Source organism: Panicum virgatum, chromosome 5N (genome assembly GCF_016808335.1).
Source record: "Panicum virgatum strain AP13 chromosome 5N, P.virgatum_v5, whole genome shotgun sequence".
In the NCBI taxonomy this organism is placed as follows: domain Eukaryota; kingdom Viridiplantae; phylum Streptophyta; class Magnoliopsida; order Poales; family Poaceae; genus Panicum; species Panicum virgatum.
The window spans coordinates 14,461,663-14,478,179 of record NC_053149.1 but is presented as its reverse complement, the minus strand read 5'-3'; the positions used below and the strand labels follow the sequence as shown (position 1 = coordinate 14,478,179).

At 43.5% G+C, this 16,517-nt stretch overlaps 1 protein-coding gene and 1 long non-coding RNA gene across 3 annotated transcripts; one reads left to right on the top strand and one right to left on the bottom strand.

Annotated features, from left to right (window-relative positions):
- Positions 1-4,949: 4,949 nt before the first annotated feature.
- LOC120676314 (lysine-rich arabinogalactan protein 19-like) lies at positions 4,950-6,683 on the top strand. Its single transcript, XM_039957550.1, has 3 exons — positions 4,950-6,001; positions 6,120-6,309; positions 6,406-6,683. Exons 1-3 carry the CDS (start codon positions 5,419-5,421, stop codon positions 6,446-6,448), a joined length of 816 nt encoding a protein of 271 aa, XP_039813484.1. The 5' UTR covers positions 4,950-5,418; the 3' UTR covers positions 6,449-6,683.
- Positions 6,684-11,255: 4,572 nt separating this feature from the next.
- Positions 11,256-15,628, bottom strand: LOC120672041. Of its 2 annotated transcripts, none has more exons than XR_005673940.1 (2): positions 15,511-15,628; positions 11,256-11,584 (listed from the first exon to the last, which is right to left on the bottom strand). It is a non-coding gene; the product is annotated as an uncharacterized LOC120672041 (long non-coding RNA). The 2 variants fall into 2 exon arrangements; XR_005673939.1 differs by having other exon boundaries at positions 15,460-15,605.
- Positions 15,629-16,517: the final 889 nt, after the last annotated feature.

The window sequence follows — 16,517 nt, the reverse complement described above, 5'->3', positions numbered from 1 at the left end:
ATGTGAAAAACAAGTGCACAACTAGATGTTATAACTAGAAAGCTTAGATCATATCATGCACGGAGGTAGCTCTAAAAAGGATAAGAAATTGACAATTATACCAATTGAATGAGTTTAGAACCTAGCATTCCTCCGGGGGGAAGAACTTAGTTTACCTTGTATGTACCAAATTGAAAGTGACCTGCAACCAATTGAAAGTCTTTGAAAGAAGAGTACTTGGTACACCAAGGTTAAGCAAATGTATGAGCACATAGCCTATGAACTTAGATATGAGCATTTAAGTTCAATAAAGCATGGCTCAATATGCATGAAAGCACAAATTATCTAATCACTCTTATAGAGTTGTTTGTTCACATTGATCGTGAATAACATTCTCTTAGAGTGTTAACTCCACGTGAGACTACAAAAGATAAACTAGCAAACACATTAGTCTCAAAATCACAAGCTATAAAGTGAACTCCCCCTAAATGTGTGCATTTAGTGTTTGAATCACCAAGCAAATGTATGCACATTGATTTTGACACAATTGGGAAGTTTACCCTATAGCTTGTGTTCATGGTACACATATGAAATACATACCTCATGAAGTCCATGTACCATGAAAGGTAACCTTGTGTAGCTTTCTACACACTTATCAAACCATGTAGGTTGCTCATGGGTTAGAGTCATGGCACAAGCAACCCACCATATATAACACTAAGAGATGCAAAACAAGCAAACATCCTAGCAAAAGCAAATGGAGCTACATGATGCTTGAATTGAAAACTAGCTACCATTATCTTATGGGGGACTTGGGCAACAAATGTCCAAGTTGTGAGCTTAGCTTGTTTTGGCTTGAACCTTCACTTTAACTTGTAAGCAAAGCATCCAAATCCCCCGTTGCACTTGTTTGGTGCCTAAGTCTTAGGAACCCAAACCTTTTGAGAGCCATCCATGGTATGAATAATATCCTTGGGCACCCAAATAGGTCGGTTCCATCCATATGTTCTCCACCCCATGACATGAGCCACCACCTTGCCATTCTTCTTCTTTTCAAGTATGTAGTGGTTACTCTTTTGTTTGTTCTTGTGGGTGGGCTTGGTGTACATGTATGACGTCTTCAAGTATGGAGATGAGTTTTTCTTGATCTCCTTAGCCTTCTTGTTCTTGTTCAAGTTCTTGGGCTTGCTATTATCTTTGCCCTTTGCTTTGCCCTCTTTCTCCTTGCATTGGTAGGACTTGTGGCCTTCTTTGTGACACTTGAAGCAAGTCACGGTTTCTCCCTTCTCAAGCTTCTTCACGCCCGTGGAGGTGTTATCTTGAGAAGGTTGGACTTGCTCTTGAGTGTACTTTCCTTTGAGCCACCTCAAGTCCGTCATTAGCCTTTCTACCTCTTGTTTAAGTTCATCATTTTCCTTAGCAATGAGATCATCACATGTTTCTACAATCACATTCTCATTGCAAGGGGTTAGATCACAAGAGGTAGACGCATCTACCTTGTCAATAGAGATAGCACAAGGAATATTGCAAGGAAAAGACTTATCCGATGATGATTCACTTTTAGATTCAAGACTCTCATATTTCATTTTAAGTTCTTTATGCTCATTGTCTAACAAATTGAATTTGTTTAGCAAGTTTTCATATCTTGAGACAAATGAAGCATGAAGTTTTTCTTTAGCCTTGAGAGTTTTGATTTCTTCATTTTGTTTAGTGAGATATTCTTGTTGATTATGGAGAAGTGTCATCATCTCACTAATTTCATCGGTTTCAACATCGGATTCATCATTGGAGGAGGAGTCATCACTTACATCGTTATTACCTAGTGCCATAAGACACATGGGTGGTGGTGATAATCTCCGAGGGCGATGAGTGGTGGAGCTCTTGGAATTTTTCTTGTGACTTGAGCTTTCACCACTTTTCTTGGGCTTGTAGATGGCGGAGAGAGCTTGGGGTCTTGACTTGTTCTTTTTCTTCGCCATCTTCTCCATTCCAACTGCACTCCCTCTAATGAGAGTTTTGTACCCAAGCTCATAGAGCTCATGTACGTGCTCGGCAATCTTGCGGGGATGGTATAGCACGGCTCTTGGATATTCTTGATCACTTGAACTTGAAAGCCTGAGAATGGTCATCTTAATAATCACATTAGTCCAAGTGTTGTGTGTGTCATCAATCGCCAAAACATTATATTGAAATATGGCATGAGAGGCCATTTTCGCTACAATGTGTTTATAAGAAGCTCCTTCTTTACTGGTCCTGTCCCACAAAGTACGTTTGTTTTAGTTTTCATGCTGGACACAATAAATGTGCTCTTATGCAATACATGTGTAGTTCTGTATGTACGTGGCAGTTGTTGGACTGTTATAATGGCTTACCTGTTTTTGGTCTGTGATAGAATAGATACTATTTCTTGCTTTTGTGGCTCCAGTCGTGAGTTCGCCGTTGTTGTACCTTCTTTTTCTATTTTAGGACCTTCTTTTTTTTGTTCCAGGTGCTCCGCGATGACAGTAAGGTAGTGCAAAGTACTTTCGTTGTGGTTCCTGACCTTACTGGTCATCGGAATGTAGTTTGTTATTTATTTTTTCTATCTAATTTATTTGGATGTATGAATATAAATTCAAATACGCAATATTTTGTGGTTCTGCATACTAACTTGTTCAAGGATCATACCTGCTATGCGGAGTACATAGGTTAATGCCATATGCTATGGAGCAAAGAGTTCCGTATATGTTGTAGTACACATAGGGTCTGTGCAGAAGTAGTGTAACATGTTAGTTACCTGTTGAGGTGGCTTTGATGGTTGTAATGGAGGATTATTCTATTTCTGGATGTCCATAATTTTAACTTTGTGCTCTTCTGCTAAAAAGATGGGTTTAATTCAAGATGTGCTTCAAATCAACCCATATAGACGGCCTTTCAATTTCAGGGTATGAAGGCTTCTTACTCTGCTTTCCACATTTTTGTTTTGTTGTCTTTCGTAGTGGGCCTGTAGAAACAAAATGGTAGAGTATTATCTTTTGTGACAACCTTCTATTCATGGTCTTGTAAGGTTTCAAGTGCTGTCTATATTAGTTCAAAATGTGGGAGCGTACCAGATCCTGCATGTTAATGTTCCAGTGCCATCGTACATGCTGAAACCTGTGTATCGTTCCTTCTCGACTGTAGTGATCAATAATCCACATATTTTCACCTGTTTCGACGACACGTTAGTTTTGTACTCTTCATAATATTGGTTGCACAGAGATAAAAGTGCATGCATTGTATTTGTAAAAAATGGCTAATACTTTATTCTTGTTTTGTTTATGTATAGTTAATTTCATACGTATTGTGTAAACTTCGGCATTGTTGATGACGAATCTGCCGTGCTGCTTCCTTGTTCTATATGCATCTTGCACTTGTTTAATTGTCATGATGAGCCTGTTTTGCGATGTTCTTATGTTTCTAGGCTCTTTTTGCTTATTTGTTTGCCCTGTTTAATAGTTGCTGAGGGGTAGGCACATCCTGATGACGTGGTCTTCATGTATGCTACAGTCGGTTCTTAATCATGCAAGCTGGTTGCAGTTGTGGAGTTGTCAAAGTGAGATTATGTTTTCATTATATCGGTCTTCAAGGTGTCTCCTGCTTGTTTTTATAGTAACATGTTCCACCGCCTTACTGTGCACGGAGAATTACTGTAAAAGAAGGTCAAGCTCGGCGGACAGAGAGTCCCTGTAGCTGGAGCGGCAATTTCAAATTCGTCATCTCTTCTAGCCGAAGCCATCGAGTTCAAGTTCCCGCGTTCGTCATGCATGTATTTATTGCGCTGGTTTTAGTTTGGAATGTGCGTTCTTTTGTGTGGATGGAAAACTCCTTATTGCCTGTGGTAGTTGGACATGTTGCCATGTGGTTGTTGTAGTAAATTAGGTTGTGTGCTATGGGTACTTTAGTAATTGTCTTGTAACTTTTGGTACAACTCATTTTCATCCACGCGATCATGCTAGAAGGTTCCGCGGGTTCAGCAGTGTTCGGTAAATAGTAGCTCCTCTAGACCCACGGTTCGTCTTTATATGTTGGAGCCTGCAGGGGCTGAGCGATTTGTAGGGAGCGGAGGGTCACCGCGTCGGTGGGAAATATCTCCCTTTTGCGGCTACTATTCTTCCCCAGGTACTGTTTCTTCCTCCTCTCCTTCTTTGCTTCTTCTCTTGATGTTTTTTGAAAATTTGGTGCAAAAGTCTCGTAGATCTGGTTCTTTGTTTGCCTTCTGTTCTATGGATCCGACCCAGCCGTATCTTCTTCCTAAGGATCTTGGAGTTCCGCAGGTGGACCGAGTTCATGGTTCCCCTCTGGGTAAGCGGAAGAGCGCTACCCAGGGTGGAGCTTTGTCTCTGGGGTCGCCTCGGCATGGCGGTCGGGATGCAGTCTTGAGCGCCATGGGGCCTCGTACTTGTGGTGGTGAAGGGGACATCTTCAAGAAGCAGTATGTTGTTGCTGGTAGCCAAGATGCGTCATCATCTCCGTGTTCATTTCCCAAGTCAAAAGCCTTGGTGTCGTCAGGGATAAAGGGTGCGGCATCGTCGTAGGTAATGGATCCGAGCCCGGGCCATTTTCTTTGTTGTGTTTGACCATTTTCTGAGTTGTCTGCTAAGTAGTACACTTTGTTTATGAAATTAGTGTAATGTGGACTCGGTTACCGTTGTCTTATGTTATGTTGTTAGATTGGGAGTTCTTCAAGGGTTGGATCAGGTCTTACTTTGGAATGCGAGTTGCACGCCTCCAAGATAGTTGGATCTTCTTCTAGCTCTGGAATGGGTGATGCTCCGTGTCCTGTTGGAGGGGGTCATGTTTGGACGGTTGGTTCAGCTAAACTCAGGATGGAGAGGAGATTTTAGGTTCATCCATGCTTATTGTACTTATTTTTCCACCTCGTTAACCACTGTTGTCGTTCCTTGTGAAGGGAAAGGAAGGGGCGACTGTATCATCGCCCCTTGATCCTTTTCTTACGGTTGTACAGCTAGGGAGGTCCTTCATTCTACGGTTCGACCAAGATTTTGCAAATCTTACTATGAGTTTCATCTTGTTACTATGCTCACATTTAGATTTGTTAGTGATTCATACTCTTGTTTGACAATATGTATCATATAGTAATTCGTACTTGATTTATAATCATTGTACGTCACATTGGGCATTGCAGGTTGTTTATATCAGATTTATAGTTTGTTATGTGCATTTTAGTTCTGTGATTTTCATTGAATTGTAGGTTCTTCCTGCCGATGTTGTGCACCGATTTCATCATGACATAATGCCATATGTTATGATGCATGGTTCAAGAATTGTGCCATATAAAGTTAATGTTCTGGAAGCCCGGGGTGCATTTGTTTTTGGAGATGGTTGGTACCATTTTGTTGGAGTCGAGAGAATTGTGCCTGGAGATATTAGTCTCTTTGCAGTGATAGGGAAAATCATATGGTTATGCATTTGTATTCAGCTGATGGAGTTTACAAGCCTTTCTTTGAGCGGCCGACCACCAATGATGTTCCTCAGTTGGTTCCTGCTGCATCATCTCGTGGTACTGATGGACGAGTTCCTTCTTTTCCTACTGTTGCCGGTGATGTGGTTGCTCCAGATTCTACTGTGATTGCTCCTGCTTGTAATGCTGCTTTGGGTCCTGCTCCTACAGTCGGAACGGTTCGTGTTGATCCTGATCTGGCTCTGGTTGTTTCTACCTATGGCTCTTCTGCTCCGGTGGATGCTGCTGGTCGTGGTCCTACTCTCGCTGTGGCATCTGCTGTTGTGACACATGTTGCTCCTGCTTCTGCTGTTGTTGTGCCACTTGCTGCTGCTGGTCCTGCTGCCATTGTGGCACCTGCTGCTCCAATTCCTGCTCCTGTTGTGGCACCTGCTGCTCCAATTCATGCTCCCGTTATGCCACCTACTGTTGAAGCCATTGATTTGGGTATAGATATTGAGGGTCCTGTTGCTCCTCCTCCTCCAGGTTTTCTTCCTGTACAGCTCAATGAGTTACCAATTTCACAACACAATGTGCATGGTACGTTTACGGTTGTCTTCATTCTTTTTGTAGCTGTTCATATATTTGCTTGGCCATTTGTATATATTACTGATATTAATTGTATTATGTTGTTTTTTGTACACATTTGTATGCACAGTTCCTGCTCAAGTTCTTGGAATGAGGTATGAGTTGGGGTTAAAGGTGTCAATGTTTCCGAGTCTTATGCAGTACATGACGAATGTTTGGAATGATCGGCCCACCGCGACGAATGTTTGGAATGATCGGCCCACCGCGATCCCCCTTCATGTTGTGAAGCTCAATTTCAGTCAGGCATTTCTAGTGTCTATGTGAGTAACTATCTGTTTCTTCATGCCTTATGATGACAACTATGTTATTCATTGTTTTGGTGCATACTAATGTATGTGTCCTTAAATGTTGTGCAGTATTTCAATGTCCAGTTCTCAAGGAACTTCACCGATGGAATAATGCCCTGTAGGTTGTTTGTTGGGAATAGCCCTTTCTATCACAGTGCGTACATGAAGAAAGAGAATGGATGAGCCCTATTGCAGGCTCCAACATATGAAGCCGAACCGTGGACCCAGAGGAGCTACTATTTACCGAACACTGTTGAACCCGCGGAACCTTCTAGCATGATCGCGTGGATGAAAATAAGCTGTACCAAAAGTTATAGGACAATTACTAAAGTACCCATAGCACACAACCTAATTTACTACAACAACCGCATGGCAACATGTCCAACTACCGCAGGCAATACGGAGTTTTCTGTCCACACAAAAGAACGCACATTCCAAACTAAAACCAGTGCAATAAATACAGGCATGACGAACGTGGGAACTTGAACTCGATGGCTTCGACCAGAAGAGATGACGAATTTGAAATTGCTGCTCCAGCTATAGGGACTCTCTGTCCGCCGAGCTTGACCTGCTTTTACAGTAACTCTCCGTGCACAGTAAGGCGGTGGAACATGTTACTATAAAAACAAGCAGGAGACACCTTGAAGACCGATATAATGAAAATATAATCTCATTTGGATAACTCCACAACTGCAATCAGCTTGCATGATTCAGAACAGACTTCAGCATACATGAAGACCACGGCATCAGAATGCGCCTTACCCTCTGCAACTATTAAACAGGGCAAACAAATAGGCAAAAAGAGCCTAGAAACATAAGAACATAGCAAAACAGGCTCACCGTAACAATTAAACAAGTGCAAGATGCATATAGAACAAGGAAGCAGCACGACAGATTCGTCATCAACAATACTGAAGTTTACACAGTAAGTATAAAATTAACCATAAATAAAAAACAAGAATAAAGTATTAGGAATTTTTACAAATACAATGCATGCACTTTTATATCTGTGCAACCAACATTACGAACAATCAAAACATGTGAAAATCTGTGGATTATTGATCAATATAGTCGAGAAGGAACAATACACAGATTTCAGCATGTACGATGGCGCTAGAACATTAACATGCAGGATCTGGTATGCTCCCACGTTTTGAACCAATATAGACAACACTTGAAACCTTACAAGACCATGTATAGAAGGTTGTCACAGAAGGTACTACTCTACCATTTTGTTTATACAGGCCCACTACGAAAGACAACAAAACAAAAATGTGGAAAGCAAAGTAAGAAGCCTTCATACCCTGAAATTGAAAGGCCGTCTATATGGGTTGATTTGAAGCACATCTTGAATTAAACCCATCTTTTTAGCAGAAGAGCACAAAGTTAAAATTATGGACATCCAGAAATAGAATAATCCTCCATTACAACCATCAAAGCCACCTCAACAGGTAACTAACATGTTACACTACTTCTGCACAGACCCTATGTGTACTACAACATATACGGAACTCTTTGCTCCACAGCATATGGCGTTAACCTATGTACTCCGCATAGCAGGTATGATCCTTGAACAAGTTAGTATGTAGAACCACAAAATATTGCGTATTTGAATTTATATTCATACATCCAAATAAATTAGATAAACAAAATAAATAACAAACTACATTCCGATGATCAGTAAGGTCAGGAACCACAACGAAAGTACTTTGCACTACCTTACTGTCATCCCGGAGCACCTGAAACAAAAAAAGAAGGTCCTAAAATAGAAAAAGAAGGTACAACAACGGCGAACTCACGACTGGAGCCACAAAAGCAAGAAATAGTATCTATTCTATCACAGACCAAAAACAGGTAAGCCATTATAATAGTCCAACAACTGCCACGTACATACAGAACTACACACGTATTGCATAAGAGCACATTTATTTTGTCCTGCATGAAAATTAAAACAAACATACTTTGTGGGACAGGACAAGTAAAGAAGGAGCTTCTTATAAACACATCCAACAGACCATACATGTTGCCCCTACAACTCTAAGGTACTATAACAGCGGTTTGCAACTTATTTACAAACTCGCACTTACATTAGTAAAGATTGATCTAACCTTGTTCAACCATTAATCCTGTGGGGAGGCAATGGAAGAGCTAATCAATGACTGCACTATCTACAACACAACAGACTACCAGCACTACAAGTAGCAGAGTAGTAATGAAGTTCGTGAAACAAAGAGCGTGCTCGGAGTACGAATAATGAACGATCAGAATATATGTCCTAGTACTACTAATACATGTAGGAACAAAGTCGTTGTAATACCATATTAGAAATGTAACAGTGCAAACATGACAACACAAATAACACAGAAAACAATTGCTTACAAACACTAGAAAAATGCCGACCATAAAGGCACCAATAAATTTTGATCATACAAATAAAAACACCAGCGCCCTGCCGCCCTGCACAACGACATGCGGATGCCGCGCCGCCTAAGGCACCAGCCAGCGCGCTATGGAGCGGCTGTTGTGAATTAATAGAAATAAGGGACATGCTTCTACTAGAAATGATATTCAATAAATTTATTCCATAAATAACAAGCATGCTACTCAGATTGCAGCCATGTTTAAAAAATATATACATGAACAGGAGCATTTGTAAGGTCCGTAAACTGAGAACAAAAATACTAATGATTATGTACCCATTAAACATAGGAAGTAGATGAAACAGGCAGATTAAAAACAAAAACATGATTGTTTTTCTATATTTTCTCTCAAATTAGCGGGTTACTGCTCTAGGCAGCCTTCCAGCACCCAAAAGTGATCACATATCCTTGACAACGTGACAGTCCTACATAAAAGGGTTCAGTTCAATTCTTTCCTTTTCACCCAGGAACAAGCTATATTACCAATGACAAGGTTCTTGAACTCTAAATAGCAAAGATCAGAAGTAGCAGAGGAAATATGCTTATAGAAATAACACTGGAGTTGCAGGCAAAAGAATCAGCAAAGCTGCAACATATGAATTAAAGAGTACTAAACCCTCAGACTGTCACGTTCTTGTTTCACTACACCGCTTATCATCACAGAGCAATTTAATCCGCCAAAAATTTGCAATCACACCCAAGCCAAAACTAGCAAATTGCACAAAAAGTTTAATACAAACCGAAAAGAGGCAACGGGTGACTCACAGCATGTTGATTGCCTACATCTTCCACAAGCTCAGCGAACACAAGGTTCTGTCCCAGAAAACCAATTCCGCCGCTCACGTCCAAGCCTCAACCAGCGGGAGGTTGACGGAGATACTGGAGCTGATGTTGGTGCCGAGGGGAACGTCCACAACAACAACCCTGAGAAGAAGAGGGACACCATGCAGCAAAGGTCCCAATAACCAGGCCACGGTCCACAGCAATCAGAACAGGGCTGCACTGCTCTAGACAAGCATAAGAACAGCAGCATCGAGACACACAGGAGAGCCCTCCAACTGCACACGCACGTGTGTGTGTAGCAGAATCACCACCACCAGGTACCGGCGAACCATGCCGGAACCAGGCAGAACTTCACCGGAGATGTGGACAACAGAGAGGAGGGGAGTAGTCTATGTTGCTTGCCTGCGAGAGTGCGAGATTTTGATCTGATTTATAGGCCGAAAGAGGGAGCTGCGTAGGGCAAGGATGTGCCGCCTAGGGCGGGCACGCAGTTGGCCGCCGCCGCCATGAGCCTCGTCTGCTCCGCCTCCCTTCTCTCCGTCACCTCTGGTTGACCGAGCAAGGAGATGGATAAGGCATGAAGAGGCCACCCGTGGGCTGCTGGGTTGCCCACTCCATTTGGACCCCGTAGGGGGGTGTCTACTCATCGCTCATCCAATCGCAGAGAGCCGACAGCCGAGCACCCCCGCCCGCCCCCACCGTCGAGCGCCTCCCCCGGCTCCGGCGGCCTCTACCGCCTCCGCCGCCGCCCTCCACCACCACCACGCTAACCAATGTCGCCGCCACGCCGTCCGTCCAGCACCGCTGCCTCCTTCTCCCGCCCCCTCCACCGGCCACCACCCACCGGTTGTCCGGCCTCGGCCGGCCGGCGGCGCTCCCGCGCCCTCCGGCAGCCGAACTGCCGCCGCCGCCGGGCCGCCCCCCGGCCCTCTCTTCTAGGTCCGGCGACCATGGAGCCCGCCCCACCCCCAGCAACCCGAAACCTAAAGCTCCGCCACCTCCCGCCACCACCCCGGCCGCCGGCGACCTCGCCGGCGGCCGCCCCGCCCACGTCCCACCCCTCGCCGGCCACCCCCCTCCCCCACCCCTAGCTCGCCGGCGGCCCCAACCACCATCGCGAGCTCAAGGTTGAAGATGCACAGTGCGCGAGCCCACCTACAGCGCCTCTTCTGCGATGTGTTGCATCACACTCGCGCGCGCGATGAATAGCCTCCACGCCCCGTAGTGGCCCATCAAGCTATCTCCCCTTATCTCTTTTCTTTGTTCCTTTTGTGTTTCCATTCCTTTACTTTTCCAATTAGGAAATAAAGGGAAAAATCCCCCAAATGCACAACAGCGGCCGCCGCCGCACGCACCAAGCGACCGGCGTACGTGTTGGAGGACACCACCTACCGCCGCGTCTGAAAATGGCGAAAAACAGTACCAAAATAATTAAACGCCAAAATAGTAGACGTGACTTGACCTAGGCACCTGTTGGGCCTCTGTAAGGCTCATCCAAAATTATACACCTGAACGAAGGTAACACACCCACATAAAACCGAAAACAAACAAAACAAAAAAAACACCAACCAAGCTTGGAACATACCTGGACATTCTAGAAACACCCAGACAAAAATGCATACTCCACCGTAGACCCAGTGCACCACCGACTTACTTCCCTAGGACCTAGCAGTCCACATGACGCTAGTAGAGGTGATAAAAGGGGGCACATGACGATTCAACCATGGCAACACATCAGGAAATTGAAGAACTGAATAGCACTGCAAGAGTATCCACTCCAAACGTACATTATCTTAGCTGCAAAAATCCCATTGAAACCAACTAACAATTTCAAGACAAAATCAAACTAATACCTTTCGTATTGCAGGATCGTGCCTCCTGGACGACCATTGCTGCACCAAGGGAGCTACCTCACTGCAATTGTTCGATTGCAAAGGTACATCATCTAAAAACTACAAAACCAATTCATTCCAAACAAACAGATCCAAGATGACAGCAACTGATTCCATGAGAACTGCAGGGTCCTCCCTCCTGGACACCCCTACCTGCGGCAACAAAGCAACATAAGTCTAAACAATTTAAAATCAGCATCCAATTTACAGCAGGTAAGAATCATTGGACATAACATTATATTTGCAATCACATACCAACAGTACATATAGGGTTTAGGGCTGTAACTGGCACCCTAAAAAATTGCAGTAACAACAATGGACACAACTCTATAAACAGCACACAGTACGCAATTAGAATTCAAAGTTTGCAACATGTTGACGCTCCTTAGCGCCCCCGATTTATATACCGCAAGCGCACGGTTTCGTGTAGCTTTTCCCTCAGAGTATTCCCCCAAGGTTTATCAATCCACGGAACCAAAGAGATAAGAAACAATCTACTAGCATAGAGATTCCTTTGTGTGAGATGGTGAAAACGAATCTAATCTACTAAAAACACGACAAACACCAAAGGTAGCAAGAGAAAGTTAGAGATAACCAATCTAGATCACCTAGATCATGCATATGTTGTAGTTCCAGCTAGATAAAGTGAAGTAAGATAGATGTGAATCTCAATGAAAAGCCTCTTTAAACTCAAAATCTCCAATTCGATCCCTCGATACCCAACCTACTCTGTGGAGACGGCCTGTCACGACGCCCCCCTTTTCAACGGGATACCCTGAAGCAAGTCGAACTCACTTTGGTAGTTCCGCCATGAACCTCTAGCCACCATGACTACAAGATCATGCTAAGTGATCTATCTCGATAATAGATCTAAGATGAAGCGAACCCAAAGAAAAGAACGAAATCGAAAGAGGAGAACATGGTCGCTAAACATTCGGAAACACAAATAACTTCACCATGAATGATAGTACATCACAAGATCACAACCGGGGCCCTACCTTGATCTTGATGATCCTAGCTCCAGAACTCCGACGTGGTCTTCCTTGCAATGTTCCCACGTCGGCTAGGGCAAACCCTAGACAACTAGCACGACCCTCGGCTCTCCGAGAGGTGTCCCTCTATCTTCTCTGCTCCTTGGCGTCGTCTCCCGAATTGCTCTCTGCGTGAACCTTGGGGAGGGGTCTTTAAATAGCCTCAGGGAACCCTCGGTCAAAGGGGAGGTCGAACCGACCTAAAAAAGGCCTGGGCCGGCCGGCCCAATGAGCCTAGGCCGGCCGGCCTAGCACTTTCCTTCGCCGGCTCGCGCTCAACTTTCTCCCCAAGCCTCCTGGAATCTTCTAGAGTTTATGTCTTTCACGATTGCACCCCTTTAGACGTCGTTATCTTCGAGATTTCTTCGAGGAGAAGGATAGGATGGAAAATCCTTCCTTAAATATCTCTTTGCTTTGCTTAGCTCCGAAGTATCTCAATCTTATCTTGTGGGCTTTGTCTTTTGGGCTTCATTGGAGGGTGGATGTGCATGAATGGGCCTCCAATCATCATGGCCTTCGACCCTTTGTTCGGGCTTTGGCCTTCGTCATTCTTCGTGTCATCGCGTGATCGTGGGCTTCGCCATTTCATGCTCCAAAATTGGTCAAAAACCTACAAAAACGAAGTACCTCCAAAATATATGTGCAAACGTGAAAACGACCAATAATTGGGCCGAGGTTAGGATGGTTAGTGATTTTGATATTAAATTCATGCCATTATCAAAGTTAAACAGGGGATAAAATGGATACTTAAGGAGCGCCAACACAACATATGACGAACCTTCACGACATGATCATTTTAAACATATTATTTCAACCATGAAATCCAGCATAGTTATAGTAGTTAACTCATTCGAAACATAGAATTTGATGTTTTATTTACACCAACCTGCACTTAGCAATCACTAACTCCCCATATTCAATTCAGGCATCCATTCACGACGAAGCAACAACAACATCACGTTCAGACCAAAGAAGTTATCGTAGAAAATCATGGATAATTTAGTCAACAACATGAACCTGTCCCTCATATGCACTCCTATAGGACCAATGACCTTAAAACCAACCATTGAAGACATATATGTGGCTCTACGAAACATATGCCCAATGGATTGCATGCCTTCCGACATATATGAAGACCCCCCTAACTACATTATGAAATTCACATCACCAAATCACAAAAATGCAATAGAAGCACATAAAGCAATAATAACACCAAGGTACACACTTTCCCTCACTAATGGACTCCTCACTACAAGAACCGAGCTCTCCCATGGAGTACACAAGTGCTGATACACATTGCAGGCCTACCACCAGATGAGTGCAGTTTTGACCTTCTAAGACCCCTACTATCATCATACTGTGATGTCCGAAGCTACAACATTGAGAGACAAACCCAACAAATTGTAGTCACAGCATTTACATCAACCGTGGAAGCTATACTAGTAAAAGGAATAATAGCTACAAGCAAAACCACAACCTCATTTACCTAGCCACAGCTAAAAGAGGTCTCAATGCAAGCAAACATAAAACAAATCATTCCAGATGATGAGAAGACATTCCAAGAGTACGAAGCACAAGGATACCACCGAAACATTATCCGCACAGGTAAAACAAATAAGACATCATCACACATTTAGAACTAATAATTTCCAGTTCTGACACCTGCATGTAACATGTTACAGCAATAGAAAATGGAGTCGACATTGATCTACTACATGAAGTCTACATCAACCAGGCATGTGGTAAGCACTTAACGCCTGCAGCAATCATAATCTGACCACATCAGTTATACGTTCTTCATTACATATATGGGACTGAGGAAGACAAAATGAACGGCATCGAAAGAGAATCAAACAAATCCAGCCCTGGAAACACATCTGACATGGACTACGACTGTAAGTTAACATTCACTAGTTACATACATCTAATTTCTATATACATGACCTCTTCTTCAGGAAAACAAACTATCAACCAAAATTCCCCTAATTGTAATTTCAAATGCAGTGTACTACAGATGCATGCATAGAGAGTCTTCATCGGACAGCGACAAACTATATGACAGGGAACCTGCTTGCTGGAAACAAGGCAATGATGGTTAGTTGAAAATTAACCATGACACATATGAACAACCATAACTAACAAATATTCTACATGTACCATATGGATCACTACAGCTACCAGTAGCCTTTCTCTATGTATCCCACCACATTACAAAATATAAGGACTAATCGGCAGTAATGCAGTTCGACATAAGTTTAGTGCTCCCCATATGCAAATCGTGCACCCAAATCAACCCTCCACCTGAATTCAAACACTGTAATGACTCTGATCACAAGCCGTATTTGCAGCAGCTCGACGCTTCTACTCACTGACTACAGCTACGCAGAAACCCAGTACTACATACATGACTCATAAACAAAATAAACAACAACTACCAAGGACCATAATACAATGCCATTCACTAATTGAAATAAACCCAATTTCACCTACAAGCTTCCTTTTCCATGACATCGATTACTGCATACACCCTCCTACAGATATGGACCTGAATATTTACAACAAGCAACAACACATTGAACACTCCATGATCTGCATTCATGCTCAACAAAACAACTGCAGTTTCCCCCAAACAGTTACATCCGTAACCCCATACATCAACAAATCTACAATCACCATCATTGCGATTTAAATAGTAATGAAGGATTACACATACCTAGAGTAACCCATCGAAAAAACATGACAAAAATAGGCGGAGTCTAGCACATGACCGCAGTACAGAGATCAACAAGATTCGCACCAAAACCGAACCCAAGCTACCTATTTGAAATTAAATCAGTAATCTAAAATCCCCCCCCAACATAGCACCACAAATCGACAGTCAGTCCGAGAGGCAAACCAAAACTCATCCAAGAAAACAAAAACTAAATAACAACCGCATGCAAACATTAAGAACACTCCCTACCAGATCTCCGCATTCGTCGCAAAAAGGGGGCTTACCAGCATAGACGGAATCCCTGGTACAATAGATACGCCAAACAAACTAGTTACCTCCACTTGACCATGATAACATCACCATAGAAGCTCCTTCACCTAATCGCCTCCAGCACCAAGAACTCCCCCGCAGACCCCCACATCCATCTCCCTCTTCCTCATGACCCGCATCTGTCCACCCAAAATGGATAAGAACAACCTTACACATAAGCCCCTAACAAAACTATAAATCCAACATAAGCCACCCAAACCGACTCCATCACCATGGGAACAAGTGTGAACATCCATTTTCCCTAATTCCCTCTTTACCTGACAGACCCGATCAGCGCACAGTACAACTGACATTAAACCACCGAGCACCAAGATTCATGTTCCCCATCCAATGGGCGAAAGAAGCTATGGGTACGAGCCCATAGGTTGAGCAGATCGTTAGCGTGTTCGAGTGCGGATTTAATGTTTGTACCGGTACGTACCCATAGGGAATCGATGGTAGGAGCGGCATGATGCTTTAGGATTCATGCTGTTAATAATGGCAGTAATAACCCCTGACACGATCGTAATTATAGAGTCCACGCGGACAGGACATGGCAAGTCAAAGGCGGCTGTGAATAGTAGCGTTGCATAATATCAGAATGTTGGTGCGACTTGGGGTCCGCTGCATGGGCGACCGTTCATATAAACTGCGGCGGCCATGGTTTCGGAGAGCATTTCCTGTGTTGGTGTAAAGTGAGTTCACACCGTTTCAAAGAAGTATATAGGTGGTGCATGGAAACGACTACTGCAACGACGGAGACAGAGGCCATACATGCAAATCTGACGAACAAGAGCGCATGAATACAACATGTCGCGATTGAATAAGGTAAAAGTAATTACACTGAGTTGTTGCATTACGAATTCGCAGTAACAACCACAGCTATCTAGGTGAGTACAGGCACACACAATGACAGCATAGGAGCGCAAATCGATAATAGTAATTCAATTGGACCAGAATGCGGAGCAATCATGACATCAGTTTCTTCAGACTGAGGTAAAGTGGAATGAAACCTTTACCATAAGCGGTTTTG

Bases quoted from the DNA above. Each gene is read 5' to 3' on its own strand.
- LOC120676314 (XM_039957550.1), top strand. From the start codon at position 5,419: ATGGTTATGCATTTGTATTCAGCTGATGGAGTTTACAAGCCTTTCTTT. The intron at 6,002-6,119 runs GTACGTTTACGG...TTGTATGCACAG, and splicing joins TTCACAACACAATGTGCATG to TTCCTGCTCAAGTTCTTGGA. The intron at 6,310-6,405 runs GTGAGTAACTAT...AATGTTGTGCAG, and splicing joins CAGGCATTTCTAGTGTCTAT to TATTTCAATGTCCAGTTCTC.